The sequence below is a fragment of the Neovison vison genome, chromosome 11 (assembly GCF_020171115.1).
Source record: "Neovison vison isolate M4711 chromosome 11, ASM_NN_V1, whole genome shotgun sequence".
NCBI classification, from domain to species: Eukaryota; Metazoa; Chordata; class Mammalia; order Carnivora; family Mustelidae; genus Neogale; species Neogale vison.
In genome coordinates this window covers 36,813,398-36,840,488 of record NC_058101.1, presented here as the reverse complement: position 1 = coordinate 36,840,488, position 27,091 = coordinate 36,813,398, and the positions used below count along the sequence as shown (strand labels likewise).

The window sequence follows — 27,091 nt, the reverse complement described above, 5'->3', positions numbered from 1 at the left end:
GAAGGCCTCCCCAGCTCTTCGGTGGGACCCGAGGAGGTCCCATCACAGCCCCATATTTAAGATTATTTCTAGTGGAATAGTTCCAAATACTCCTCCCTGTAGGCGAGTCCCAAGTGTGCCCAGGCCGCCTATCCCCTTCGCCCACCTAGGGCCCCTCGCCTGGTCCATAAGGGAAAATGGGGCTCCTCTTCTTGAGAATCACCATCTGTGCCACTGGTTCCCATTTTGCCAGTCACGGGAGATTGGCCCCCCGCGGCCTTGGCCCTGACTGCGTGGAGCTCTCTCTCCTTCCACACGCGCTATCTCCGCCCCCTCCTTCCTGTTCCTGGGCTGCCTCTCAGGCCCATCTTTCAGGCCTCGGTGGCGGCAGCAGCTTTTTCTCTGCCTCTCCGTGTGGTTCTTCCTATGCCTGACTCAGTCTTGATCTCACATCTCCAGGGCCCACCCACACAGTTTTTAACAGAAGACCGAAGTCTGCAGACAAGATACAGCCCCTGCCCCTGATGCAATGCGAGCACCTTACTGTGCTCTTTAACCTATAAATATTCTGAGTGCACAGAAGAACTGGGTTGAAAGTGGATTTATGCTGGATAAAGGAGTGTGCAAGTGTGGTAGGAGAGACAATTGACAAATACTGGGGGAAAAGGAGAGGAGAAGGCTGGGTACAGCTAGAGCTGAGTTCCAGGTTCTGAATTAGAAAGCTTCCCTCGGGGGGGATGAGGGGGTTTTCATTCTTCATAGTGATGACGTTAATGATTTGGGGTTTATGACTTTGTCAGGATAAAATGATCCTTTTCCAACCAAACTTGATAAATGTTATTTATTAAATATACTACATCTACCTGTTTATATTTGTCTGTGTGGCAGAACCTGTATCTTGACTTTTTTCTTTCACAAAACTTGAATTTTTTTTTTTTTTTTGCCTTGAATGTACCTTTGACCCTTGATGACCAATATGGGGTCGAACTGTACAGATTCACTTCTACAGGGTTTTTGTTTGTTGTTGTTTTTTTTTTTTTTTTCAACAAATACAGTACAGGACTACAAATGTATTTTTTTCTTCCTATGGATGTTCTTGACATTTTCTTTTCCCTACCTTTGTCATAAGAATACAGTAAATAGGGGCGCCTGCGTGGTTCAGTGGGTTAAAGCCTCTGCCTTCGGCTCAGGTCATGATCTCAGGGTCCTGGGATCGAGCCCCACGTCGGGCTCTCTGCTCTGCTGGGAGCCTGCTTCCTCCTCTCTCTCTGCCTGCCTCTCTGCCTACTTGTGATCTCTGTCAAATAAATAAATAAAATCTTTAAAAAAATACAGTAAATAATACAACAAAATATGCGTTAAATTGACTATTGCCTATCGGTAAGAATTCTGGTCAGTAGTATGCTGTTGGTTGTTGAGTTTTGAATCAGAGTTCTTTGTGGATTTTCAGCGGCGTGGGGGTCGTGCCCTAGCCCCTGCATTGTTTCTGGGTCCACTTCATTTTCTCTGATTTTATAGCAACAGATTGTGTTTGTCTCGTGTCTTGAGGTTGCATAGTTGTCCTGTTCTCTTCATCACCTTATGGGTGTTCGAGTGATTTTCGCTGGAAGTGGGGCTTCTCATTTGAGCCCTGGTTTAAGTACCCAGGTGGTGCCCTGAAACAGGGGCGGTTGGAAGTACCATTCGACCTCTGCTCCTTGCTGGGGGTTGAGCCAGGTTGTCCTGCACTGACACGGAAGCCAGCTGGTCATGACGCGACATGACGTTACAGGACAGTTCCCATGTAAGCCCTATCCCAGGATCTGGCTTATAAAAGATGCCCAAGATAATTGGGTAAGGGGTCCCATGGCAGCACAAGCCAGCTACCACGTTGGCATCAATAACGAGTACCGTGGATTCGGAAGGAAGGGTGGCTCTGGGCCCGAATACCATGGCACCTTCCCGCGAGCGACTCCTCCTTTCTGGCCTCCAGGTCTCCTCTCTCCTGCAGAAAAGGTTCTGAATTGTACCAGTTCATCAAGACTCAAAACACCATCCTGTTGCTTCTGGTCATAATAAAACCTTGTTATCTGTACCCTCAAAACTTTTTTTGTAGCTACTGACAACCCTTTTAAAAGAAAGTTTTTAGAGGCCCTAAAACCCATGAAATCCCATGGCTCTGCAGAAACAGAGAGAAGCAGTCGTTTCGAACCATATTTGCTCCTGCTATGGATTGAGTGTGTCCCTGAACATTCACATGTTGAAGCCCCAGTACTTACTGTGTTGGGGCTGGGGCCTTCTGGAGGCAGCTGGGTTTACCTGAGCCCACGCGTGCAGGTCAGGCCTCCATGATGGGATCAGTGCCTTCTAAGAGGAGACCAGAGTGTGTATACGCTCTCTCTCTCTCTCTCCCTGCCACATGGGAGCACAGGAAGGAAGAGGCAAGCCAGGAAAAGGACCTTCCCAAGAACCTGCGCATGCTGGCACTCTGAATTTGCACTTTCAGCTTCTGGAACGGTGGGAATCAGTGTTGTCGCAGCCCCTCGGCCTCAATGCTGAGCTCAGGCAGCTGCGTCCCCCACCACTCCCCGGGCCCCTGTGTGGACTTTGCTGCCAGCTTCATGGGGTAGAGTTTGAACGCTCTCCTTCCATGATGCAGCCACTTACTTGTACCCAGTGTAACTCAGACCCCGCAGCGCCCTTTGCTGTAGTCAGGGGGATTTGAGGGTACAATGTTCCCAACCTCTCCAGGCTTCTAGTAGGAGCAGATGCCAAAAGCACCCCCCCCCACCGCCCCATCTTCCTTGCAGGGTGTGGGGCAGGGGCTCTTCTCCTTGGAGGGGCTCACATTGGTGGGGGGAGGTGTCGAAATCTGTGTTGGAAACAGATGAGCTGCTTTTCTGCAGAGGGTCCAATATCACAGATTGAGAAATCGTGACCTTAGCTTTAGTAGTAGGTTTTTCTCTTTCTGTTGGGTGACTCATCCATCTGTGTTGCTGACTATTTATGCTCAGATCTGGAAGTTTTCTGGAAGGAAATTTGTTATCGGTGTAATAGCATGGGTAGCTGATCTGGGTCAGCAGGGAGGGATGACTCTGAATGTATATCTTGAGAAAATGGTATTAATTTTATTTCCGACAGTTGCCTTTGACAAAGATGAAAACGAGATTTTGGCTGGTATTTGACCATGAAGATATGTTATATTTTAAATTTTTATTTAATGCCCAGGTTATCTGTAATGGATGGAGTCCTTAATTAATTTGAAATAATTTATTTAAAAGGTAACTCCACTTCCTAGTGTTGGATAATGTGAACCCACCAATTAAGGTAAATCTACAACCTAAGAAAGCTGAGGAAATGCTGACTTGCCAAAGGCCAGGGATTCTTGCGCTTCAGTGTGCGTCGAATTCCAGATGTTAAAACCTGGTCCCTGGGCCTCCCCCGCCCCAGTCTGCGAGCCCGTCAGTCTAAGTGGCAGCAAGACCGACAGCTCCACCGAGAACGCGGAGGCTGCGGAGGATGCTGGCCTGGAGCTGCTCCCGTGGGCCCAACTCCCGGCCCGGGTTTGAAGGACGAGGGTCAGGAAGGCTTGACCAGCAGCTGTCGTCCTGGAGAGTTACCGGCGTAAATGATGAACGCAGGGCGGTCTGACACCTTTAGAATCTCCATATGGACGAGATCAAAAGGTTGAGTGTGGGCAGCAGGGGAGCCCCTGAAACAGAGTCTGGTGGCTTGTGGTTTCTTTCCGTCTCCTTGCTCTGTGTCGGGATGGTCGTCTTGCTTCCTAGCATCGGAGGGTTCAACCCGACTCCTGTCCTACTGTCTGCCTGTCCTGCCCCACCCCAACCTGCACACAACCTGTGTCCTTCCATCCCGGGCAGTCGGCCCTCCTGGTCACGCTTCGGGACTCAGCCCCTGACCGTTGTCTGCAGTGCTGTCCTGTCCCTGTCTCCGCATGCCGCCCACCCTCTGTGGGCCCTCCTGCTGCCGCCGCACACACCCACCTGTCATGGTGGCATCCTCTGCTCTCTCCTTGGGCACAGAGCTGGGGGGGTTTCATTTCATTGCTCTTGGGGTAAATGAATGATTGGACGTGGGGGTGATTAACACATGCTTCGTACTGTTTTTCTTATAAAGCTCTGTGTATACATGGGTATCAGGCTTCTGTATATTCCCATATGGTTGTATAAAGTTTATATCAAGTTTTATAATAGCTTTTGCACAATTTAGGAGTAAAACTGTGGAAAAGAGCTGAGCCTGTTGCTTGGGCTGGAACTGAGGGCCACCCGAGGGTCTTGCTTCTGTCTTCCATGCTTATGTGTCCTTGTCGCCTCTGTCTAGACTGTCCCTCCTTTTCTTCTTTCCCTTCTGCTTCCTTTCCCCCCAAGATGCTCCAGGTCGCTTGATCTTCTCGGAGCTCCTCTGGACTTGACTGTCGGTGCTCAGGGCAGTGGTTTTCGGCTCCAGTGAAGCCGTCCTCAGAATCCTGGCGGCTCAGTTGACGTTTGCCAGGGTGCTGGGGCAGCGTAAAGGGGGTGCCGCAGGATCTGACGGGGCAGGGAATGGCGAGGGGAGTTTCTCCAGAGGCTGTGGCAGCCAGACAAAGGCTAGAAGCGCATCCCCGCTATTGTGAGGTTGGCCGTCCCTGTCCCGTGAGTCCGTGTCTACTGGGACCCAGGTCCCGGATGTGCTAAGGCAGTGACCAGGGACCTTTTGTTGTTGGGGGGAGTCCCTGGGAAAAATAAGCTCCTGTCTTCCCCGGTGTTCTTCGGAAAACCTGGTTTCTTCTTTCTCCCCAGCCCCAGTTTGACTCTGATTTTGGAGAAGTCTTTCTTCTCCTCCTTCTTGTGGAGAAGAATTCTGCCAGGTTTAGAATAAAATAGATACTGATGATGATAGGAATTTTGTACTTATCCCTGGCCACGTACAATTGTATGTGTTCATAAGGATTTTTCGTTTGGTCTCGCAACAAAGCTCTGGGAGGCAGAGGCAGTTATTGTCTGGGATTTACGGATGAGGGAACTGAGGCACGGAGAGTCAGGAGGCTTCTCTCCTGGGTGGGGAGTGGCAGCTCGGACTCCCTCCCATCAATTCAAGCACCCGGCGCCTGAGTGCGAGTTCCGTATTTCAGGCTGTGCCGTTAGGGAATAGAAACAGTCCTTGCTTATCGGGTGGCTGTGAGCATGGAATCAGCGGGGTCTTGGAAACCACATGGCCTGGCGTGTACATAGATAGTCAGGGGTCCAAAAAATGTGAGTTTGGACCTCTCTGAGCCCCAGTTTCCCCCTCTGAGGAAGGAGGGGGGTTGACCTACGTCATCTTCTGGTGCCCTTTTAGCCCTGGGTCCCTGTGCTCCTGTGAATGCCGACCGTTTCCCCCGCAAGTCCCAAAGAAGGAAGGAGCATGAGCAAGGAGTGCCTGCGGCAGTGGGCACTGAACGGCTGCTGGCGGGACATCCCCGGACACCTCCCCTCTCTCTCTCTCTCTCCCTCTCTCTCTCTCTCTCTCACACACACACACACACACACATCCTGCTGGCACTGACTAGGGGGCTTTGGAGCTGCTTGTGGTGCTTTTCCACCATGAGGTGTCCCACAAGATCCCAAGGACCATGGTTTGAGGTCCAGTGTTGTGTATGTGGTAACAGAGCAAACTGTGACCGAGCTCAGCGCTTTATAATCTGACAGACTGAATAGATGTTCCTCTTCATGGTTGTATTGACTTTAATCAAGAAACAAGAGCTCTGACCTTCAGCCCTGTTGAAAAGTTACAGTATCATTCCCCTTGCAGATGCAAAAACAAATGCTACTCCTTTCAAAGGGTGATTTTATCTCCTGCATTAAATATAAAAATTCATCTACAGCATTTTCTTGGTTCTTTTCAAGCTTTATGTAGGCCTTAACGTCCATAGCCGCCAGCTCCCCACCTCCAGGAAACTAAGCTCTGGGTGCTGCTCTGCTCTCAGAGATCAGCCCAGAAGGGGGCAGCTGGGGACACGGCGGGCTGACCAGGGTCCCCAGGAGCATCCCCTGTCCACCTTGCCTGCAGTCCTGGTGCCTCTGCCTGGCCGTCTGGGCTGGACTTCCCAGCGCATGCTACCTTCGCTGCTGCTCCTTGGAGCCGTCCTCAGAACCCCCGAGCAGGGGGGCTCGGGCTTTTGGCTTCATAGAGCCTTGGAGACTCCCCCCCCGACCCCCAAACAGCTAACTTGGAAGGGTGTAGGGATGGAGACCTGTAAGACCCTTGCTCTTGTTTCTAGTTTCTACATAGATGGCTGCTACTTTTTAATAAAATGTGTGTGCCAGCTCCCAGCACTTCCCCTCTCCTCCCCTTGCACGCCATCTCAGACAGAGTTAGGCTTCCTCTTCTGTCTTCACAGGTTGCCCCCACTCCCCACCCCCGGCCCAGGGCTTTCTCACGTGGTCTTGTACTAGCCCTTCATTTGTCTGTTCTGCTAAGCTATACATTCCCTGACAGCCACAGTCTCTTTCCAGGGCTAAAGAACACACAAATGGAACACATTTTCCTTAAAAACCGTAAAAAGCTAAAATCTCTCATGATTCCCATTTCCTTACCCACTAATACATAAATTAATCATTCAATGTTTTCCATAATCTGGGCTTAACCATTCTTGTCTTATTTTCACATACACACATACACCTGCTCATTAGCTGAAACGGGTCACTGGATGAGTAGCTGACAGTCACCTGGCCACCTTTGTGTAGTCCCATTTACTTGAAACGGCTCCCGTCATTTCCACCTGTGTGACTTTTCCCTGTCCTTCGAGAACCACCACCACTTCCAGAAACCTGATGACGGTGATAAGGAGGATGGTAGTTGCCGTTTGATTGGACACTTGCTTTGTGCCCGGCTTGTGTTTTTCACACATTTACTACTTAACCACACACACGATTCCACAGAGGAGTCGGCAGTGAGGCAATGAGTGTCAAGTGTCAGACCACATGGTTGTGTTTGAGCGGCTGGGCGAGCGGTGGAGCTGGGATTTGACCCCGGACGTGTGACCCCAGGGCTCACGCTCTTGACCCGACAGGAGAGATTCATTTTCTTTGCTAATTTTCTAGAACATTTTCTTTGTACTTCCTAGCAACCACACATGTCTCCTAATCACCCTTTTGAAACTTGAGGGATTGTGTCCTAGTCATATTTGGATTTCTAGCAGGCATGTGGTAAAAACTCAAAAATATTTCTTTTTACAAAATACTATTTTTATTTATTTATTTATTTTAAGGTTTTATTTATTTGACAGACAGAGATCACAAGTAGGCAGAGAGGGAGGCAGAGAGAGAGGAGGAAGCAGGCTCCCCGCTGAGCAGAGATTCCCGATGCGATGCAGGGCTGGATCCCAGGACCCTGGGATCATGACCCGAGCCGAAGGCAGAGGCTCAACCCACTGAGCCACCCATGCGCCCCGCAAAATACTATTTTTAAAAGAAGAAATCCTCTCTGCCTCCCTCTCTGCCTACTTGTGATCTCTGTCTGTCAAATAAATAAATAAAATCTTTAAAGAAAAAATAACAAAAGAAGAAATCCTGTCTCCCTGTGGCAGGACCATTCTATAATGCAACTGTAGAAAGTAAGGAAGTTCTATTATTATTATTATTACTGTTGTTATTTTCCAAAGAAGACACAGCAGGGTGTAGGGCAGTCTTGGGTAAATGAATCCTTTTGTTCAGTGACTGTTCCGTGTGTGTCTGCTGTTTCCCTGGCATGGGGCTGACCAGGGGACACAGAAGTCCCTGCTCTCCCACACCAACCTCCTGTTGTAGGAGAGGTAAAGTTGTTCGTGCTTTGTAAACAGCCTGACAGCGTTCACGGAGGACTGCCTGTTCCTTTCCTGTGTCTGCACCGTTATTTTACTCTGGTTTTTAAAGAAATTGTCTTCAGCTTTTGGTAACAACAGATGCTGTAGATGTTAATCCCTGTTATTATTAACTTTTCTCCAGAGGCTTATTGTTCAGTTTTAATTCTCATTTCCAGATCTAGTCATGCTGCTAAAACAGAGGTTTCAGAATAAACTGAAATCTTAAGCATTTCTTTCTCTTTTGGCACAAGAGATGAGGATTTTTGAGATGGAGAGAGTTCTAAAATGCTCTGCTATGGGATAACAGAAAAGCCCAGAATGTTGGGAGAAGCGGGGCCTTCACGTTCCTCCTGGAGCTCCCCTTTGTTACAGGGCATTTAGAGTGTGGCTTACTGTCCTGTCTCGACAAGGACGAGAACAGTTCAAACGTGCTAGCAGTGTCTTGTGACAGTACCAGCCAGTGGCCCGTATTCCACACTGTGGGTCCGCGCGGGACAGCTGGGAGGCTGTGTGCACCGTGTTCCTTTGCCTGCGCCTGGTCACAGCGTCAGCCGTGCTCACACCGAGGATGCGGATTCCTGAGCTTCCCGCACACCTGTGTGCAGAGACGGGGAGGGCAGGATGGAGCAGCACAGTTTCAGGAGAACAGTTTAGCCGTTAAAGCATTGACACACCAGCCTAGGTCATACTTCCCTCCCCGTTGGGAATGTCACAGCAAGGATTTCGGGAGAGGCAGTTGCCTGGTTTAAAGCCTGGGCTTAAAGTTCTCAGAACCCTCTGAAGCCTCTTATTTCTGCAAGGCTCAGTGATCCCTGCGTGCTCCATCCTGTCACAGGGCATGTCCGAATAGGACAGTCTAATCCCAGGCTAGCGTGTCATTGCGGCCCTTTGGTTTCGGGACCCAGCAGATGTAGACGTCTGTCTGTCTGTCTGTCAGTGCCTGCGGGCTCCACAGTTGGGGCAGTCAGAGGTGAGTATCGTTTCTCACACTTTGCACTGAGGGATGGGAACCCCCAAAGGAGGACGTGCTTATAGAGGTGTACAAAGAGGGACCGCCAAGCTGGCCAGGGGGTGGAGGGTGCCTAGCCCGTCCCCTACTGTGCTCTTCCCTGTCAGCCTCTGTCCAGCAGCTTCTCAGCAACGTGTAAGTCGGGGAAGGAAGCCAGATCCCCAGTGTTGTTCTGAAGAATGTTAGAAACGTCAAAGGAGCCTCTCTTAGACCACCTAGCACGTCACATGCCAGGTACATATAAGGGATTCGGTAACTACAGGTGTAAATGGCTCCAGAGCGATCCAAGTTAAAATAATGCACATATTTATTATTAGAATAAGGGTCTCAGCGGACCGTTGACCAACATCTTCATATTATCCTCACCCGGCCACTCCCCTCATCTCCACGCGTGTTGAGTATACGTCTCACAAGACTATACCCCAAGCACTCTGTACCCCCAAGCGTGTGCCCATGAAAGAGGACTGGTAGAAAGCTATGCCCTCAGCCCAAGCCTGGGTCATTTTGCATTGATCAGAAGACAGTCCACTCGGGTTCATTTAGTCAGGTCAGATCTAGAACAAACCGATATTGAACTATCAGGCTTTTTTATAAGTTACTAAACTACTTTGTACCTAGGCTACGCTTAATAGGAACAAAGGATGATATACTTAAAAGTTGTTAGTTACAAACTGGAACATGGGTAATTGATAGCACCTAAAATGAACTTGGGTGAAGGGGATATATTTTTACCCCTTCCTGGGGTTTAGGAGAGGAATGGCGATGGGTTTTTTTATTCTGCATGGGGTTCTTCTGGGTGATTGTGTCCTCTCCCTTCTCCCTTAGATGCTTAGCAATGTCAGTGCATTTTGGGTGCTCACTACTGGGGTGGGCGGATGCTACTGTCCTCTGGTGGGTAGTGCTCAGGGATCCTGCTAAATGCTCTAAAATGCACAAAACCGTCCCCATGTCAAAGAATAAGCCAGCCCAAAATGTCGGTAGTGCTGAGAAGTTGAGAAAACACTGCTGTCAACTGTTAGGGTTATTTGGTGACCTTTACAGTGGACTAGCTTTTATTTCGTATACTGAGAGGTGAAATCCGTGGTAGTACTCGCACTCTTTCTTCATGTTCTGTGCGTGGCCTTGGCACCCCGGCTAAGGTCAGGACAAGCTCTGGCCACATGTGAATGCCTCGACTCAGGCAGCCGACTCCGACAGCGCCTGCCCTGTGCTCCGTGGCGGCAGGGAAAGGAAAGGAGCTGACACGCTCTGGGGCACAGAGCACCACATGAGTGAATGAAGAGGGGAGCTGCGGTGCAGAGCCCCCCGAATGTGCTCTGAGAACCAGCAGTGGCAGCCTCACCAGGGAGCTGGCTAGAAATGCAGACTCCCAGGGCCCCCTCCAAAGACGACCTCAATCAAAATCTGGGTTGTAGCAAGATCCCTGCATGATGCTTGCATGTCTACACGTGATGGCTCTGACCTTGACCAGGTTACAAAACCTCACTGCTCCTTAATTATTTGGGCTGTAAAATGAGGATGGCAGGGTCACCTGTTTCATGAAGTGGTCGTGAGAATCAGATAAGCTTTTTGGTGTCAAGGACTCGGAGTGAGTGTTTCGAAACAGAGATGTGATCAACAGTAAAAAGGAGGCCGAAGCCAAGAACATTCAGGCAACAACTTTAGGGAGACAGCGCATATCACCGTCGCCAAACAATGCCTGTACCCTTGTGGATCTTGTGCTTCCTTAGACTCTGGCTTTCGTCAGCAGGCCAACCAGCAGAGAGCAGTGGATCCAGGGACCAAGAAGCCTCAACCCCCAGATCTGTCCCATCGGCCCGGCCTGGGTCTCCCCTACTCTGTTCATTACGTTGTAGGATTTGAAAGTAATGTCGTAGGAATTTTCCAGATGCAGCAGAGGAGTAGGGCAGTGGTGAAGAGCAGGGGTGAGGCTGGGGGCAGGAGGCTAGGTGACAGGAGCCCTTGACTGATGAGCAGGGTTTGAGGGTGAGGGAAATGTCTACACTGTGCCTCCTGCTGTCATGGGACGGGTCCCTGGCTGTCTTCCTGTGTGCCTGTGAAAGTGCGGCGCTGCTCACGGCTGCCCCCATGGCACCGGCCCATGCAATACCGTCTCCCTGCCATCACTTTTGGGAAACGAGACCCTTGCCACCCAGTGGGAGTGTGACTCCTTCCAATGAGGTGAAACAGAGCTTGAATCGCCACCGCAGTGTCCTGCAGAGCTTCAGCAGCCAAGAGGGAAGCCTCCAGGCTGCAGAGTAAGACTGAAGAAGAATACGGACTGAAACGCCTCCTGGAAAAAGGATCCACTTCGGCTTTGTTGGGACCAACTCATGCTAAGTGCACAAGGGGGGATTCATTTGTTTCTAAGTGTTTTGCAGAACATTTTGCAATCTTTGATTCAAATCGGGAACAGATTTGCATTACCTTTCTTCAGTTGGTTCTAAAAATTACATTTATTGTCACGAATTTGGAAAGTACAAGGAAGAGCAGCCAGCACATGCAAACCTAGCACCCATCTGTGTCTCTCCTTCGGCGCTGTCCGCTCAGCACCTGCTGGGTGCCAGACAGACCCTCCCTGACAAGTGGCCTGTCTTGTCTTTTTAGAGCTTACCACGAAGTGGCTAAATTTTGATGTGCTTCCTTCCATTATTTTTTTCTTTGCTATTAAGGGCTATGTAATAGCAAACGATAAGAAGCTAGTATTCACTGTGCTCTTCCTGTGTGTTTGACCCTGTTTCAGTTAGTTTCTAGGATATGTATTAACTCAATCCCTGTAACGCTTCTTTAAAAAAAAAAATGGTTTTATTTATTTTAGAGAGAGAGAGAGAGAGAATGTGAGCAGGGGACCAGAGAGAGGCAAACTCCACACGGAGCACAGATCTCTTGACCCCGAGATCATGACCTGAGCTTAAAATAAGAGTTGACGCTGAACCTCCTGAGCCAGCCAGGTGCCCCAATCCTTGTAACACTTCTGTGAGGGAGGTGCTGTTGTTCCTGCTTGGCAGATTGGGAAACTGAGGCATAAAGGGGTTAAGCAACTTGCTGAAGGTCACAAAGTCAAAAAATGCAGAGTCTTAATTAAAATCTAGACAGCCTGGCTCCAGAGTCTGACCTTTTGGTCACTGAATGGCCCCGCTTCTCATAATAATTTTAAGATTGAGATCATCCAATACAGACAGTTGGGATTCCTGCTTCTATACTGACCATTACACATGAGGGTTCTCCTATAACATGCATAAACTACCTCCAAAAGAAGAATTTTTATTTGTTGATTCATTTAAAGGATCATAATGAAATAGATGTAGGTAGAAATGTGATAAGCATTTAAATGGTTAGAGATGACAAAGCATTCTTAATGCTTATCAGAGATCAGTTTTTTTCATCCAGTAACTTTAATAGAGTTAAGATGGACAAGTCACTTTAGGAAATGAAACGTTTTGTGGCTTGTGTTGGTTTCAGAGATTTTGTAACAGGAAATCAAACCCACCTTTAGATAATGAGCAGTCAATGCTGAAACTTCTTTGGAAATTAATTGTAGTGTGGGACTTTGTTGGAACTGTGCCCTGGAAGAGAGCGTATGTTGTGATCTGGGAGGTTGTGAGATCCGGGTTGTCTGTGAACGGCTTTCCACACAATGTTTAGGACCGGATTCTGTATAGGTTCAATTTAGAGGGACGTTTCCAAGAATACATGGCCTCAGATGGAGCCCACTCATATAGAACCTTTTTTTATTATGTTCAATTAGCCAACACATCGTTAGTTTTTGAGGTTATGTTCAACGATTCATTAGTCGTGTATAACACCCAGTGGTCACCACCACACGTGCCCTCCTTAATGCCCATCACCCGGTTCCCCCATCCCCCCACCCCCTTCCCCTCTATAACCCTCAGTCTGTTTCCCGGAGTCCAGAGTCTCATGGTTTGTCTCCCTGTCTGATTTCTTCCCATTCAGTTTTCCCTCCCTTCCCCTGGGGTCCTCTGTTCCTTATGTTCCCTTATGTTCCACACGAGTGAAACCATGTGATAATTGTCTTTCTCTTCTTGACTTATTTCACTCTGCATAGTCCCCTCCAGTTCCATCCACGTCAGTGCAAATGGTAGGCATTCATCCTTCCTGATGGCTGAGTTGTGTTCCACATAAAAACCTCCGCTCTTTTAGCTAGTTTCAGAGTAAGCAGGTGGGTTGTTCTTTCTGCTTGTCTGTAAGGTACTTGTGAGTTGGAACAGCCCTGTGTCCCAGCCACATGGGGTCTGCACTTGAGAAAGTTACAAATTCATGAAATGCAAAAAGATTTCAGCCAATAAATAGAAATTTGAAACTTGATGACATAGGAAACATTTGAATTATAGGCCTATTGAGCCGAAAGCATGAACTTCCAAGTCAGGCAGACATATTTTGGGATCCCGGCACACGTGCTTATTCACTGTCTGAACCTGGGCAGCTTCCTCTGCTTCTCTGAGCCTCAGTTTTCTCTTCAGGCGAATCCCTGCCTTCTGGAGCTGTCATCAGGATTAAATGAGTCTCTCTGTATAAAACAGCTGGCATGGTGCCCAGCACTTGGTACAGGACCCACTAGTGGTCACTGTTATTATTGGCCATTCTTGGCTATTAAATACGTGTTAATCTTCTTCCAGAATACCTAGCCTTAGAACATGGTGCTTAAGAATGAGCAGGGAAGCCAGCCAGCTTGGGTCCCCGATCCTGGTTCTGCACTTTGAGCTGTGTGATATTTGGCAGGTGTCAAATGTGCTTCGGTTTGCTTTTTTCTTTAAAACTGAGTAGTCATGGTAGCTACACCTTAGGGTAGTTGAGTGTTAAATAAGCTAGTATCCATAAAGCCTTCAGAACAATCTGGTACAGAGTGAGCACTCGGTGAATGTTTGCTATCATCATAGTACATTAATTCAGAAAAAAAAATAGGAATTTTACACCTTTAAAAGTAGGTATCTTTGAACATTATCTCAGGTCCTCCAACTTTCACTTTCTGTTTGCTGTCTAATTTGGTGGTTGTGGCTCAGACCTAACTTATTTCAGTGCATATTAAAACCTAAATTTTGAATCTGGTGATACCACTTCATAATAACAGAAATTTTCTGATTTGATGCTGTGCTTAAATTTATATTGGGAAAAAAAAATATGACCATTCTGAAATGTCCTTTTCCATCCCCAGATTATTCTGAACTGGGAGAGCTTCCACCACGATCTCCTTTAGAACCAGTTTGCGAAGATGGACCATTCTGCCCCGTCCCAGAGGAAAAGAAAAGGACCTCTCGAGAGCTTCGAGAGTTATGGCAAAAGGCTATTTTACAGCAGATACTGCTTCTCAGAATGGAGAAGGAAAACCAGAAGCTGCAAGGTTGGTTTACCATTTTTTGGAATGATCAGGCCAGATTGTTTATCCTGGCCCTGAGATGAATCACATCCGACCTAAGTATGCTGTCTTTAAAAAGAAAAACAGAATATTCTAGCATGCATACCTCCATATGTATATATATGAAATATAGTTTTTCAAAGTTGAGTTAATGCTCTTTACTTTCTGAAGAGTTCATGATAATCTCACCAACTATGTTAAATTATTCCTATATGGTCATTTTGAGCATAACATCTAGAACTTCCAGGAGACAAACTTCAAATGTAAGCTTCAACCCTATGAAGAGTGTTTTTTGTTTCGTTTTCTCTTTCTTTCTCTCCCTACTTTGCCCTCAGCCATGGTCTGTGCTTGGCTGGTAGGTACGAACTAATCCTATACAAGTCATTTAAGTACTAACCTCACTCTATGTGCATTTCTAGTGGGTTGCTGGGGATCTGAAGAGGACTAAGCTTTATCGTTAGCTGAGTTCTGCCTGAACTGATAACCAAGGTTTTATATAGACAGACACGTTTAATGCTACTGACAGCTGCAGAAGGCAGGTATTAGCCTGAAGAGGAAACTGAGACTCGGACCAGCCAAGTTCTTGCCAGGGGTTGTATCAGTATCAAAATAAGACATGAACTTTGCAAGTTAAGATTTTGTTCACTTCCTGTTTCTTTACTGTTGCTCGAACCAAAAAACATTATTTTCATAGCAGCTTAGAAGCCAAGTGGGCAGTCTAATGGAAAGAACATGGGTCTTGGAGTATAGCGTGCTGGCTGCATAGGAAATAATGGGCATTTGAACAGGAAGTCGGGTATTCTCATTCAGAAGGAGGCAATCGAGTCCTGCTGCTCTGGCCCAGGCCAGTTGTGCAAGTCGAGAGTACATATCCTTGAACTTACTTCTTGACTGCAGATCTTCATCTTTTGTCTTGAGATCTCTATAGAGGAAGGTTATTAAGACACCACGCCTGATGAATAAGGTTCATAGTCCAAAAAGTGTGTCTTCTTTGACCAAAAACAAGAAGTCAGATACAAAGTAATAAGACCTTTTTGGTTTCTTTTGTTTGTTTTTTAAAAATTTTATTTATTTGATAGAGAGCAGGAGAGCACAAGCAAGGAGAGCGGGAGAGGGAGAAGCAGACGCCCCCCTGGGCAGAGAGCCCGATATGGGACTTGATCCCAGGACTCTGGGACCATGACCTGAGCCGAAGGCAGACATTTAACCAACTGAGCCACCTGGGTGCCCTTAATAAGACCTTCCGATAAGAAAGTAGCTTGGTAGCTGGAATGGGCTTCTGATGGACACGGATAGTGTGGGCTCTTCGCGCCCAGGGTTTGAGGCAGACAGGTTGTCCCCGGACGATGCAGTGGAAGGGGTGCCGCAGCGAGGGGATTTTAACGCACTGAATGTGGTTTTCTCCCAGCTCTGTTTTCCTGCCATTTTCTGGTGTGTTCTTGAAGCCTATTCTAAAAGCGGATGTCTAAATCAATCTTTAAAAATTACATAACAGCCAATGTCAAGAAGAGATTTGACTGTGATGACATCATAGAGTGTGCCACGAGCTAAGTGACCTCTCTGGAGCACGGCCCTCGTATTCGTGTGTGTGTTGGTTAGGATTTTTGTTGAAAAGCGGAGAGGAGGTTTTGTTCATCACGTAGGTCGTAAATCCTAATACTTACCCTGACTACAGGTCTTCTTGAAAATGACAGCTGTGGAAAATCAGGCCATAGCTGTAAGATGGGAATGGTGCTAGCTGGCCTCCTGGGATGTCGGGAGACGTCGTGACTGCCACTGACGTGACAAGACCAGTGTGCCACGTAGAGCTGTGTGGAGGAAGGCTAGACAGACAAGAAGGAACGGCAAAGTTTCGTCAAGTTACCTGGAACACCTTGCCAGGTGTGGCATGGCATGCACGAGCCCGTGCCGGCACCTTACACCCTCATTTCATCCGGCAGTGGCCAGGCCTGGCCGGTCTTTCGTTCTTGCCGTTTGAGTTAATTTCTCTTCCCAGCTCTGTAAAGTTCAACATATGTTTACCTTTGTGGTGAAAGCATAATAAGCTTCTTTAATGTAATTTAGAAAGCATGGTTTCAGGGCGGTACAGTACCTGTATTGCCAAGAGCTTAGTCATCAATAAAAGCCTGACCACGACTTGCCTAAAAAATATTTGGTAAGCTTTGTTGGGGTGGGATGCCGGCAGAACTTTCACATTAAATACAGAAACAAGGGGCACCTGGTGGCTCAGTCAGGTGAGCATTTGACTCTTGGTTTTGGCTCAGATCGTTGATCTTGGGGTTGTGGGGTTGTGGGGTCGAGCCTGAGTCTGGCTCCACACGTGGCGTGGAGTCGGCTTGGAACTCTCTCTTTCTATCTCTCTCTGCCCCCCTTCCCCATGCTCACCTGCGTGTGTGCGCTCTCCCTCTCTCTCTCACACACAGATAAAGTCTTAAATAAATAAATCTTTAAATCAATACAGAAGCGAGATTTGACCAGAACCAACCAGGAGTATACTGTGTATTAGAGACAGTCATTCTATTGCGTTGGTTTTTTAAGCTGTTTTTTAATTTTTTTAAGGATTTATTTATTTATTTATATTTTAAAATATTTTATTTTATTTATTTGAGAGAGAGAGAGAGAGAGCTTGAACTCTGGGGGTGGGGAGTGTAGCTGAGGGAGAAGGGGAAACAGGCTCCCGGCTGAGCAGGGAGCCAGATGCGGGGCTCCATCCTAGGACCCTGGGATCATGACCTGAGCCAAAGGCAGACGCTTAACTGACTGAGCCACCCAGGCGCCAGATTTATTTATTTCTTTTAGAGAGAGGGCACACACGCACAAGTAGGAGGGGCAGGGAGAGGGAGAAAGAATCTCAAGGAAGCTCTGCCCTGAGCACGGAGGGGCTCAGTCCACCACCCTGGGATCTCAAACTGTGCGGAAGCCAGGAGTCACCCTTTTAACCGGCTGCACCACCCAGGTGCCACTTCTAGTTGCTTTTTAAGGGAAAGTTAAGTGGTAGCTGAGGGTGGTTGAAATTGATCAGATGTTAAAGCTGAATTGCTTGCTGTTTGGGAAAGAGATGAGAAGAAGAGTATGCTGGGGTTCTTCTATGGCTAAGCCTATTTCCTGGCTTTTGAATATGTGGATTAAGTATTTGTTACTATTCCAGATCCATTGCATCTGAGAAAGAACCAAATCACATGATCTAAAGCCACTTCACTACATTGTAGGCAGTTGGAAGCTGAATTCTGATTTCCCTTGAGAAAACAGCTGACTTTTCGTGGTGCTGGGACTAAAAGGCATTGCCTGCCTTCGGGCCAGCAGTCTCAGCTGTGCCCTTCTGCAACACCATTCTCCCCCTGTTATACATGAAGACACGGGCAGCCTCATGCAGGACAGGGTGTGCTTCAATACAGCCACGGTCTGGAGACAGTACACGATTGCTCATGGAATTGACTTCATGAATTCAGAATTTCCTGCTTCATATTAAAGCTCATATTAAAGACACTGTTTCTGCATAATGGCATGATAACACATTGAATTTTGAATTTAAATGAATTGTAACTGAAGGTATGTTTTAAAGGTTTTTTTGTTTTTTGTTTTTTTTTCCTGGTTGAGCAAGTGCAATATGTTGGCTATAAAAAAAAAATAAAGATTGAATCTGATTTTTCCAAAATCTCTTCAGGTTTGGAGGTCATTTAACCACTGATGCATCGAGCCTCTTAGCCTTTCCTTACTAAGTCTTTAAGAGATGGTTGCAGTTGGAAGAACATTTTATCTGTGAAGGCAGTGTTAATGGTGCAGGATTGGGGGTGCGCAGCTACAGTCCACCCTTATGTAATGGGCATAAATCAGACCTGAAGATTATTAGTCCGAAGTCCATATTCAACTCCTACATCCATGGCAAATGGTGATACATGTTTTGAAGACTCTTTTGCAAAGTTCCGTTTGATCTCATGTAGTCCTGGTTGCTTTTGCCCCAGAAATGCAAAATCATGGATTTGTAGACTCTTATTTAATATTTTAAAGAGCTTGGTCTTGTATCTAAAGGCCTTGGCTGGGAGCCTTGACGTTTGTTACAAGCATTCACCAACTGGCTTCCTTGATAAGACATTTTGGAGGCTTCAGATCTTCGGCAGCAGCATTGGGATACTCAAACAGCAGGATGGTGCTCGGGCCAACAGTGAAATACGTGGATTAAGCCTTTTCAACCGAATCTTCCAGCTGGATAGTATGGCTCTGTTGACCTCGGAGCGGGCTCCGCACGTTGCTTGCTGGGCTCTTCCATGCAGCCCGACAGGCTCACAGCCGGAGAAATGTCCATTGGCTCCGAGAGTCCAGTGCTACCTGCAGTCACTGTCCCCAGCAAAGCTGGTCCTGAACCCGATTTGTCCCAAGGGTTGTTTAGTGGGACCTTAAAAAAAAAGTATTATTCAAAGTAAGGAAAAGATTAAAGTAGTAGATGAAAACCCACAGGTGAGGCAGCCCTGGGCCCAGAATCACTTGACACCCCACCAGCTGGTGAATAACTTTAAGCAAGCCCTGTGCTCGCTTCGAACTTCAGTGTCTGTGTCCGTGAAATGAGAGGCTGGACGAGGGAGCTCTGCAGTACTTTTCAGCACATCTTTTGATGCATTTGTACTTGAAGGCAGTAATTGGGTCAGTTAAGTACATAATCCGCGCATCCGAGGAATAAGGTTTTACCCTTAGGGGAATATTAACCAGATTAATGGAGCCAGCCTTTGCTCAATTTCTAATGTGGAAAAAGAAAATATTTTATTTCGTGTTCTAGCACTAAATTTGCAAAGCAATGCTTTATGCTTTTCCTTATTTACCTTTACATTTTTGATAATTTGTGAGCACTTCCTGATTAGTAGACATTTTGTGGGTGTTTAGTCTATCTCATCTCCTTTAATCCTCATCAGAGCAACTCAGTACGGTAGCAAAATTCCCATCTTAAAAATAATAGGCACTGGGGTTCAGAAGTGGGGTACCCAGGGGTCTTCAGATAGGTCCTGCCTCCAGCAGCTGTTACTTCTGTGGCCCTGGGCAGACTCGGAGCCTGCTCAGCCTCCTCTCCTAAATAATGTGGGGCTGGGGTGGGGGAGGGTACACATACTTTCAGGGGGATTGGGGTGGGGGGCAGATGCATGAGATGTTTGCATTGACTTGTCAGTGTCTCTAGGACTAAGAATGACTTTATGCCAGGAAACTTAACAGCTTAGACGGAATGCACAAACTTCATGAAATATGTAATTTGCCAAAACTGAAATGAGAAGAAAAAGATCTGAATGGCCCTATATCTGTTAAAGAGATCACAGTCGTGTTGAAAATCTTTCACTCGGAAAACTCTAGGCCCAGAAACCTCCGTTGGATTCTGTCGAACATTTAAGGCCTCTGATAGATACATGTCTCATCCCAGAAAAACTGTATAGTAACAGCAAGCCCTGTGGGGCAGTGGAGAAGGGAAGGGCAGGGCCCCAGGCCCCTCCCCCTCCTGCTGAGGACCGTGGAGGTGCTACGCAGCCTCCGTGCCTCAGTTTTCTCACCCAGAACCCTGCCTGAGAGTCATTAGGATAAAATATTGCTAAATATAGAGTACTGAGGACTTAGTCTTTGCTTATTATATTGTAAAAGGCAGTAGTTGATCAGTTCTGCAGAAGCCTAGGTATTGGCTTATACTTAGCTATGCCTCCTATCTGCTCTCCTAATAAACTTGTAGTCAGGATCCTAGACATGAGACGGAGTGGATTTGGGGTCCACAACATTACCCCTGTGTTGAAATAGGATAGAGTGGTTTCAGATGGCAGTGAAGTTTTCCAATCTAATCCTGAGAATTGTCAAGTTAAACTTTTCCTGTATTGATTCCCCTCCCCTCCCCACTCCCCATTTTGGTAATTTAGGTACAACCCTTAATGTGGTTTAGGCTGAATAAGGTTGGTGGGAAATAATGATTACCTTCGTATATTTGGGGTGATGTCCTATGAAAAGGGCAGATTTCTTCTGTTGAGCTGCAGGAAGCAGAAATGTGACTAAGTAGAAGCTACCTAAGGAGATTTGGCTCTAAACAAGGAGGAACTTTCCTTGGCGGGGTTGGGGGGGGGGTGATATGTCTCTCCTGGCTCAGATGAATAAATTTTGTTGGTCTCTAATTATGCCAGACACAAGGGATTTTCACACACAGCTCCTGTCCTTGAGGTATTTGTGGTTTAATAGGGCAGCTGTGGAGATTGCTAGAACTGGACAGGTAGGGGGCATATTTCGGGAGTAGAGCCAATGAAGGGGCAAGAGAGATCAAGGGTACCTCCTATGTGCATTTAGTGTTTTCCAAGTTAAGGAAAATAAGAAGTAAACTAACTCGCTGTAACCGCTCAGCATCTCAGCAGTGACATGTGAGTAGGCAGCCATGGCCTTCTCTCTAACGTGTGTTCTTAAATGATCTCTTCTAGCCTCTGAAAATGACCTGCTGAACAAGCGCCTAAAGCTGGATTATGAGGAAATCACTCCTTGTCTTAAAGAAGTAACCACAGTGTGGGAAAAGATGCTTAGCACTCCAGGAAGATCAAAAATTAAGTTTGACATGGAGAAAATGCATTCGGCTGTTGGGCAAGGTAAGCTTTGTGGGCAATCTGTCCAGCCGTCCTTACCTCGCCCTGATGATTGGGGAGAAGTATGGAATAAAAAAAAAAAAAAAAAATGTTCAAGTCCAATTTTGGTGGCCATTTCTCTCCTAGTTACCATATCTTTCCCTAATCTGTTTCCAGATATCTTAACTGATGTAAGTTATATCACCTTTAGGATTCCTTTTAATGAATTAAAATGCCCAGAAGCCCAGATAACAGGAAGAAAATAGGAAAACAGGGCTTAGTTGCCTACAACCTGGGTAATGATGACATACTCTGAGTTAAATGGTAAAGCGAAAACCGATTGCGCAGGCTTCTCTCTGAACACTCTCGGGAGAGAGAACACAGCATTTTGTGTGGACTTCAGACAGGTAGTCCCAGGTCTAGATCCCAGCCCTACTGATCTGCCGTGTGATCTTAGGCATATGGTTTGCTTTCCCTGAGCCCCACTTTCCCCATGTGTGAATGTGGGTGTTGACAGTGATTGCTTTGAGCAGTAGATAAGCTGATCCCTGGAAGCCCACTGCACATGCCTGCTGTCCTGGGAGGCCAGGCGGGTGGGCAGTATTTGCTGTTATTCAGTGCGGACTGTGTTGGACTGTGCACCAGTCCACACACAACGCCTAAGCATAGAACTGAGACGAAGCATTTAGAAACTTTTCCAGCAATTTGATAAGGGTAAATCCTTAAAAGAAAAAAAAAAAGGTGGACTTTTGTTGTGTCAGTCTTTTTTTTCTTGTTTCATTTTTTCTATAAATTCGCTTTTAGTATATTTTATAAAAGTATCAGTGGTAGATTGGAACACTTCAAAAGAAAACAGAAACTGGTCCTTCATCACAGTGAGTTTGAGTAGCTCAGTTTTACATCTTAACCTTGAAGATTAGTGTTCAACTGTTTCTTTTAAGTAAATGTATATTAGCATCTGCTGGCAGGATCAGAGACTTTTGGAGTCTGATCTAGTGATCACTGAGTTCTGGTCAATGCAGTTATGAATAGCCAAGAATTCAGACCAAGCTTTATAAATATGTATGAAGCTTATAGTTTTCTTCTGACTTTAATAGCAGCTCAGTGGAAGAAGTTACACAAGTGTAATTCATCTCTAAGACAGTGGGGCAAAGCAGTTTTCTGTAGCCTCCTACAGGCATTATTTGACCTTTATCTGAATTTCATAGCATCCATTTTAGTAATAAGATTATTACTTGTTATGACTTTCCCCTTCCTATGGATAAGGAAGCATTGCTCAGTTGTAATGGGCCTAGGGCCACGGAGCTGCACACACAACCGTCTGCTGGAGCTCTCACCGCCACACGGTCCTACCTGTGGTTGAACTTGCCTCGACAGCGCTCTTCTCAGAGATCAGAAATGTGGTGGGTGGTGAATAGTCAGGCTCCAAGCTGGCCAGTGGCTCCCTGTGTGACCTTCAGCAGGTGTCCTTGCCTTTTTGGGCACAGGCCTCCTGGCTGCTAGAATGAGAGGCATAGACCATACTGAGGGTCTCACAGCTCTCTTCCAGTTCTCACATTCTTTGTGCCCTTAGTGGTTGCTGGAGGCTTCGCACTGCACCAAAAGGCTCCAGATTGCTGTCTGGAAAAAGGAAAAAGCTGAGAAGGAAATGAGTCTATTCTTTCCCTTTCCACTGTTGACGGCATGATGGTCCCTAGGTGGCTCTGCTTCCACTAAAGGTATCGCATGGGTCTGTAACAGCCATTCCAAATGTTGGAGTTGCTCAGAAGCCCGGCATCTGGATATGGTGGTTTCCATTATGCGTTTTACAAGGGGGACCTGACGGAAGCACTTAGGGCATCTGGAGCCTGTGTAGTGAGGTTTGGGTTAGGTGATCGTGTAGTTTGTATGCAGAGGTGAGCCAAACCTGGAATTCCCTCTGGATCCGCGGACATGGCCATATTGCCTTCTGAGGCAGGAACTCTGTGTTTCTAAGTGGACGAAGGGCTCTGTCAGTTCTTTAGCTGGTTTCAATACATAAGACATAATGACTCCGAACAAATGCCCACGGTCCATCTTGTAGCTCAGACTAAAAAAGGAGATTAAATCAGAACCACCCCTTTGGCCTTTTAGGTAGAGGCCAGGTTATCGCGGAGCCTTTAGAAGACAGTCCTGTGTGGGTGATGAGGCCCTTCCTCCTAATGACCTAAGGATCCCGACACGGAGAAAGGGAGTTCTGAGCTTTCCCAGTTAGAACTGGATCAACGCAGCAGGATTAAGGTGTCACCCTGGGAGAAGGAAGAATAATTCTGTGGAGCTTTTAATAACTCAAAGCTTAGTTTGAGTTTAAATGATTTCACTAAAGATAGCAAAGTAGAACTTTACCAATCAGAGCGTACTTTTTAGGAAGGAGATTGCAAAAAGGCCACCTGAGCAATTGGCAATAAGGGCCCAAGGCAAACACTCCTTACCTTTGATCCAGCAACACTACGTCTAGAAACCTAGTCTAGAAATTAGTCACTCAGAAATGCACTGCAGTAGGAAGAATGCTTATTGTGGCATTGGAGAGTCAGAAACCAAAACAGAACCCCAAACCCCAACCAGGTGCCCATCCTATGCCATAGTCCTTGAAAATGGTGCAGTGAGTTTATAATTACTGATGCGGAAGGTGTCCAAGAGAAGCAGAGCGTGGTCTCACATGCGGCCGTATATTTCTGTGTCCACGTGCGTATGTAGGCAGCCACGCATGACACATTTGCAGATATCCAAGTAATAGGCAGGATTTCCATAAAATTAATGCCTTTCTCGCTTTGCTTTCAAGAGCTTCCTGCTTCGCGTGGTCAATTATATGTTCACTCTGGTTCTGAGTGGTTTTTCACTTTCTTTGTATCTTTTGCATTTTTAGAAGGGCTTTTTAAAAAAAAGTGGTGAGCACAAATTACTTTTAAAATCAGTAAAAATAAAAAGGTATTCACATTTGGGGGAGAGTGGGGTCCTATCCACGCAGAACCCTGCCTACAACCCCAGAGTAAGACTGGGTTATCAGTAGAGGTAAACTGAGCCTGGGGAAGGGGGTGCCAGGTCTTTCTCAGCAAAGGCACTGGCTCCAATTCGCATGACTCTTTGTTTTTAAATCACAAAACCTAAGCTCTCTTCAATACCAGAATATGTGGTATTGTCCGATGACACAAGCAGTATCTTCTCCTCCAAAAGATAAAGGTCTGATAAGATAATGGGAATGATTTAGTAATAAGGGGAAATTGGTCATCTCATACCTTGGGAAAATTTCCCAGTCTGAAAAAAGTACTTTGTGAAAAGCCCCACTATAAATCACTTAACACGCTGACTGTTTTTCAAGCCACATTTACTTCTAATAAGTTTGAAATGTTGAGGGCTTGCACATGCGTGTGCATGTACACTTGCAGCGTAAGGTACTCCTCTGAGCAGAGACAGGGAAAGAAGGAATGGAATAACATAAAAAGGCAGACCTCAGGGTGTATTAGTTTCCTGTTGCTGCCGTAACAAATGATTACAAAACGGGTGGCTCAAACAACAGAAGTGTTTCCTCTCCCACTCTTGGAGGCTGGAAGTCTAGAGGGGAGGTGTCTGCAGGGCTGCTCCTGGCTGCTCGTGGAGGGGGTCAGTGACCTGGGGCTGCATCACTTCCGTCTCTGCCTCCTGGACACACTGCCGGTTCCTCTCGGCTGCTCCAGAACCAGCATGATGATCTCAGTTCAAGGCCTTCATTATAATCTCTAAAAACTCTTTTTCCAAATCACGTTCCCTTGTTCTGGGGGTTAGGATGTGGACATACGCTTTGGGGGGGCTGCCGTTCAACCCACTACACGGGGAGCGTGGCCCTGGGTTTCTCCCACAGGCTCATCTTTTTTATTTTTTTACATCTGGTATGTGTAAGGGAAAAAACAAATTACTTACTGTACCTTAAGTGTTATTTATTTGTTTAAGTAGGCTCCACACCCAGTGTGGAGCCCAGTGCAGAGCTTGAACTCACAACCTCGAGATCAAAACCTGAGCTGAGATCAAGATTCAGATGCCTCACCGCCTGAACCACCCAGCTGCCCCACCTAGAGAATTGCTAAGAGATAGCTGAGTATTCTAAATAGTTCTTATTGATCTGGTAATAATAAATGGCCTTGGTTGTTCTCTGGTTCAGAGCCACACATGATGATTTTATCACTAACTGCCAGGCAGGAACACAAGATACATTTTTCCAGTAGCAGCTTGTCTGACTGTTGTGACAGGGAAGACATGAAGAGGGAAACAGCAGTTCCTTTCTCGGCTCTGCTCCCAACCAGCGGCTGGCTGATCTCCGGTGAGGGATCTGTGCTTGTTGGCCTCAGTTTCCTTGTCTTTACCATGAGGATCATTGCCCTGTTTCCCTCAGCAGGTCGAGGGGGTGACAGAGTGCTTAGAATGCTGGCAGTGCCCGGTGACCTCACAGTGAATGTCACCCGCTGCTGAGACTTCTCTCAAGCGTGGCCAGTGGAAAGCCAGGGAAGCGGTCTTCCTGGGCAGGCACCCTAAGTAGCAGGAAGTGTACAAAACAGTCACAGTTTTTCCTGAATGGGAGGAAAGCTCAGTCCCTAAATCAGAGCTTCCTTTTCTCTCAAGAGAGCTCCTATGGGAGATGAGAAAGATTTGGTGTCTTACTCTGCGGGCTCCCTTCTCTCCCCATGTCTGCATTTGGGCCTCGTAACAACAGCAGAATGGTCAACCAAAAAGTTTTGAATCAAAGCCATCACTTTTGCTGCTGAAGTTTGCCTTAAATAACATCATTGGCTTTAAGAGAACTTTTCATATGACACTTCAGATGCCACTTTGAATCACTTGGAGTATTCAAATCAGTGTATTTAAAACAAGGAGTAGCGGCTCTTGGAAATCTCTTGTTTTCAGGTCCCGGTTGAATGTTCCCAGAGGCACATTTATGTGGATGGTGTCCAGCCTCTCCTCCCTGTCTCCACCCACCTGGCACACGGGGTCTAAGCAGTATTCCCCAATTAGGCCTCTCCCTCCCCAGCTCAGAAACATTCCGTAGTTCCTGAGAGCTGCCAAATAAGGTGCAGGTTGCTTACCCTTAATCTCGCCTCTTAATAAAACCCTTCCAGCCTGATGGCCGCCTGCTTCCTCCACACGTGCGTGCCATGCCCGAGGCTCGGAAACATTTCTAGTTTCTTCCTGCAACTCATCTTCTCTCTTCCCTCCCACGCTCTGACATCTTGGCACAAGTGAAGGATTCCATGACCTCTTGCTCTCCTTCTTCCGAACCCCCTCACTCAGCTCACGTCCCTTGTACGAGACATTGTGCACTGTGACTTCATGTGCCCGACGTCTTTCCTTAGACTGTTACTAACTGGCACCAGATAGGGGCTCGTGCCATTCGCCAGTTCATGCCTTGCTGAGTCTGGCTCTGTCCGAACATCGTACGCATTTGAGAGCTGAAAGGAAAGTGAGAGGCCGGGGAAGTAGGGGGATGACGGGGGAAGGACGGAGGGATGAAGGGGAGTAGTAGACAGGACAGACTTCTGGTTGCTTCCTTTCCATTTCAGTGCTGTCACTCCATATGGAACAAGAGGCCGGGTCAATGGAATGAAATTTAACTCATTATTAGTTTGTTCTCTGAGCATGAAACACATTTTCTGCCACCCCTCCTCCCCGTAGGTGTGCCACGTCATCTCCGGGGGGAAATCTGGAAGTTCCTAGCAGAGCAATACCGTCTTCAACACCCGTTTCCCAGTAAACAGCAGCCAAAGGACATGCCATACAAAGAACTCTTAAAACGGCTCACCTCCCAACAGCACGCGATCCTTATCGACCTCGGTAAGTCTGCAGTCGTTGTGACGTGGAAGCGAAAGCTTCACTCACTTGGCAAACGGGAAGAGGCTGTCTGAGTTATTTAGTGATCTGTCTTTCGGTTTAGCAATCCGAATTTACCACTGAGTCTTTGAATTGGAAAAGCCCTGGAGTAATCACAGATGCCTTCAAGTAGATAAAAATCCCTCTCTTGTCTGGGCAGCTTGTTAACTCCGCTGTGCTCGAAGGCTCTGGTCGTGGCCGTGGTTCAGCTCAGTAATTCCGAGATCAGTAGGAGGTTGTATAGTCCACCGAAGGAACGTGCTGGAACACAAGAGTCCGAACTGATGCTTGGCCAAGTTACAGGAGCCTCTCCCTAGTCTTTACTAATCACAGTAGGACTTACTAGCACAGTTGTAGAAAGCAGTTGGTAAGTGGGTTTTGGGCCATTTTATTTTGGGAACAGGGTGGCAACCTTGTCTCCTGAACAGTGATAACAACCCTATGGCAGAGCCAGTGTATTGGCTGAACCTGCAGGTGCCCCAGTGAAGGACTTGCGGGGTCAGCATATC

At 47.0% G+C, this 27,091-nt stretch overlaps 1 protein-coding gene across 3 annotated transcripts in view; it reads left to right on the top strand.

Annotated features, from left to right (window-relative positions):
- Positions 1-27,091, top strand: part of TBC1D1 (TBC1 domain family member 1) — a 219,884-nt gene that overhangs the window by 158,816 nt on the left and 33,977 nt on the right. For all 3 annotated transcript variants that reach the window (XM_044224711.1, XM_044224712.1, XM_044224713.1), the window contains 3 exons: positions 13,963-14,148; positions 20,592-20,753; positions 26,388-26,546. In XM_044224711.1, coding sequence (XP_044080646.1) covers positions 13,963-14,148; positions 20,592-20,753; positions 26,388-26,546 — 507 coding nt within the window. The remainder of the gene's footprint in view (positions 1-13,962; positions 14,149-20,591; positions 20,754-26,387; positions 26,547-27,091) is intronic.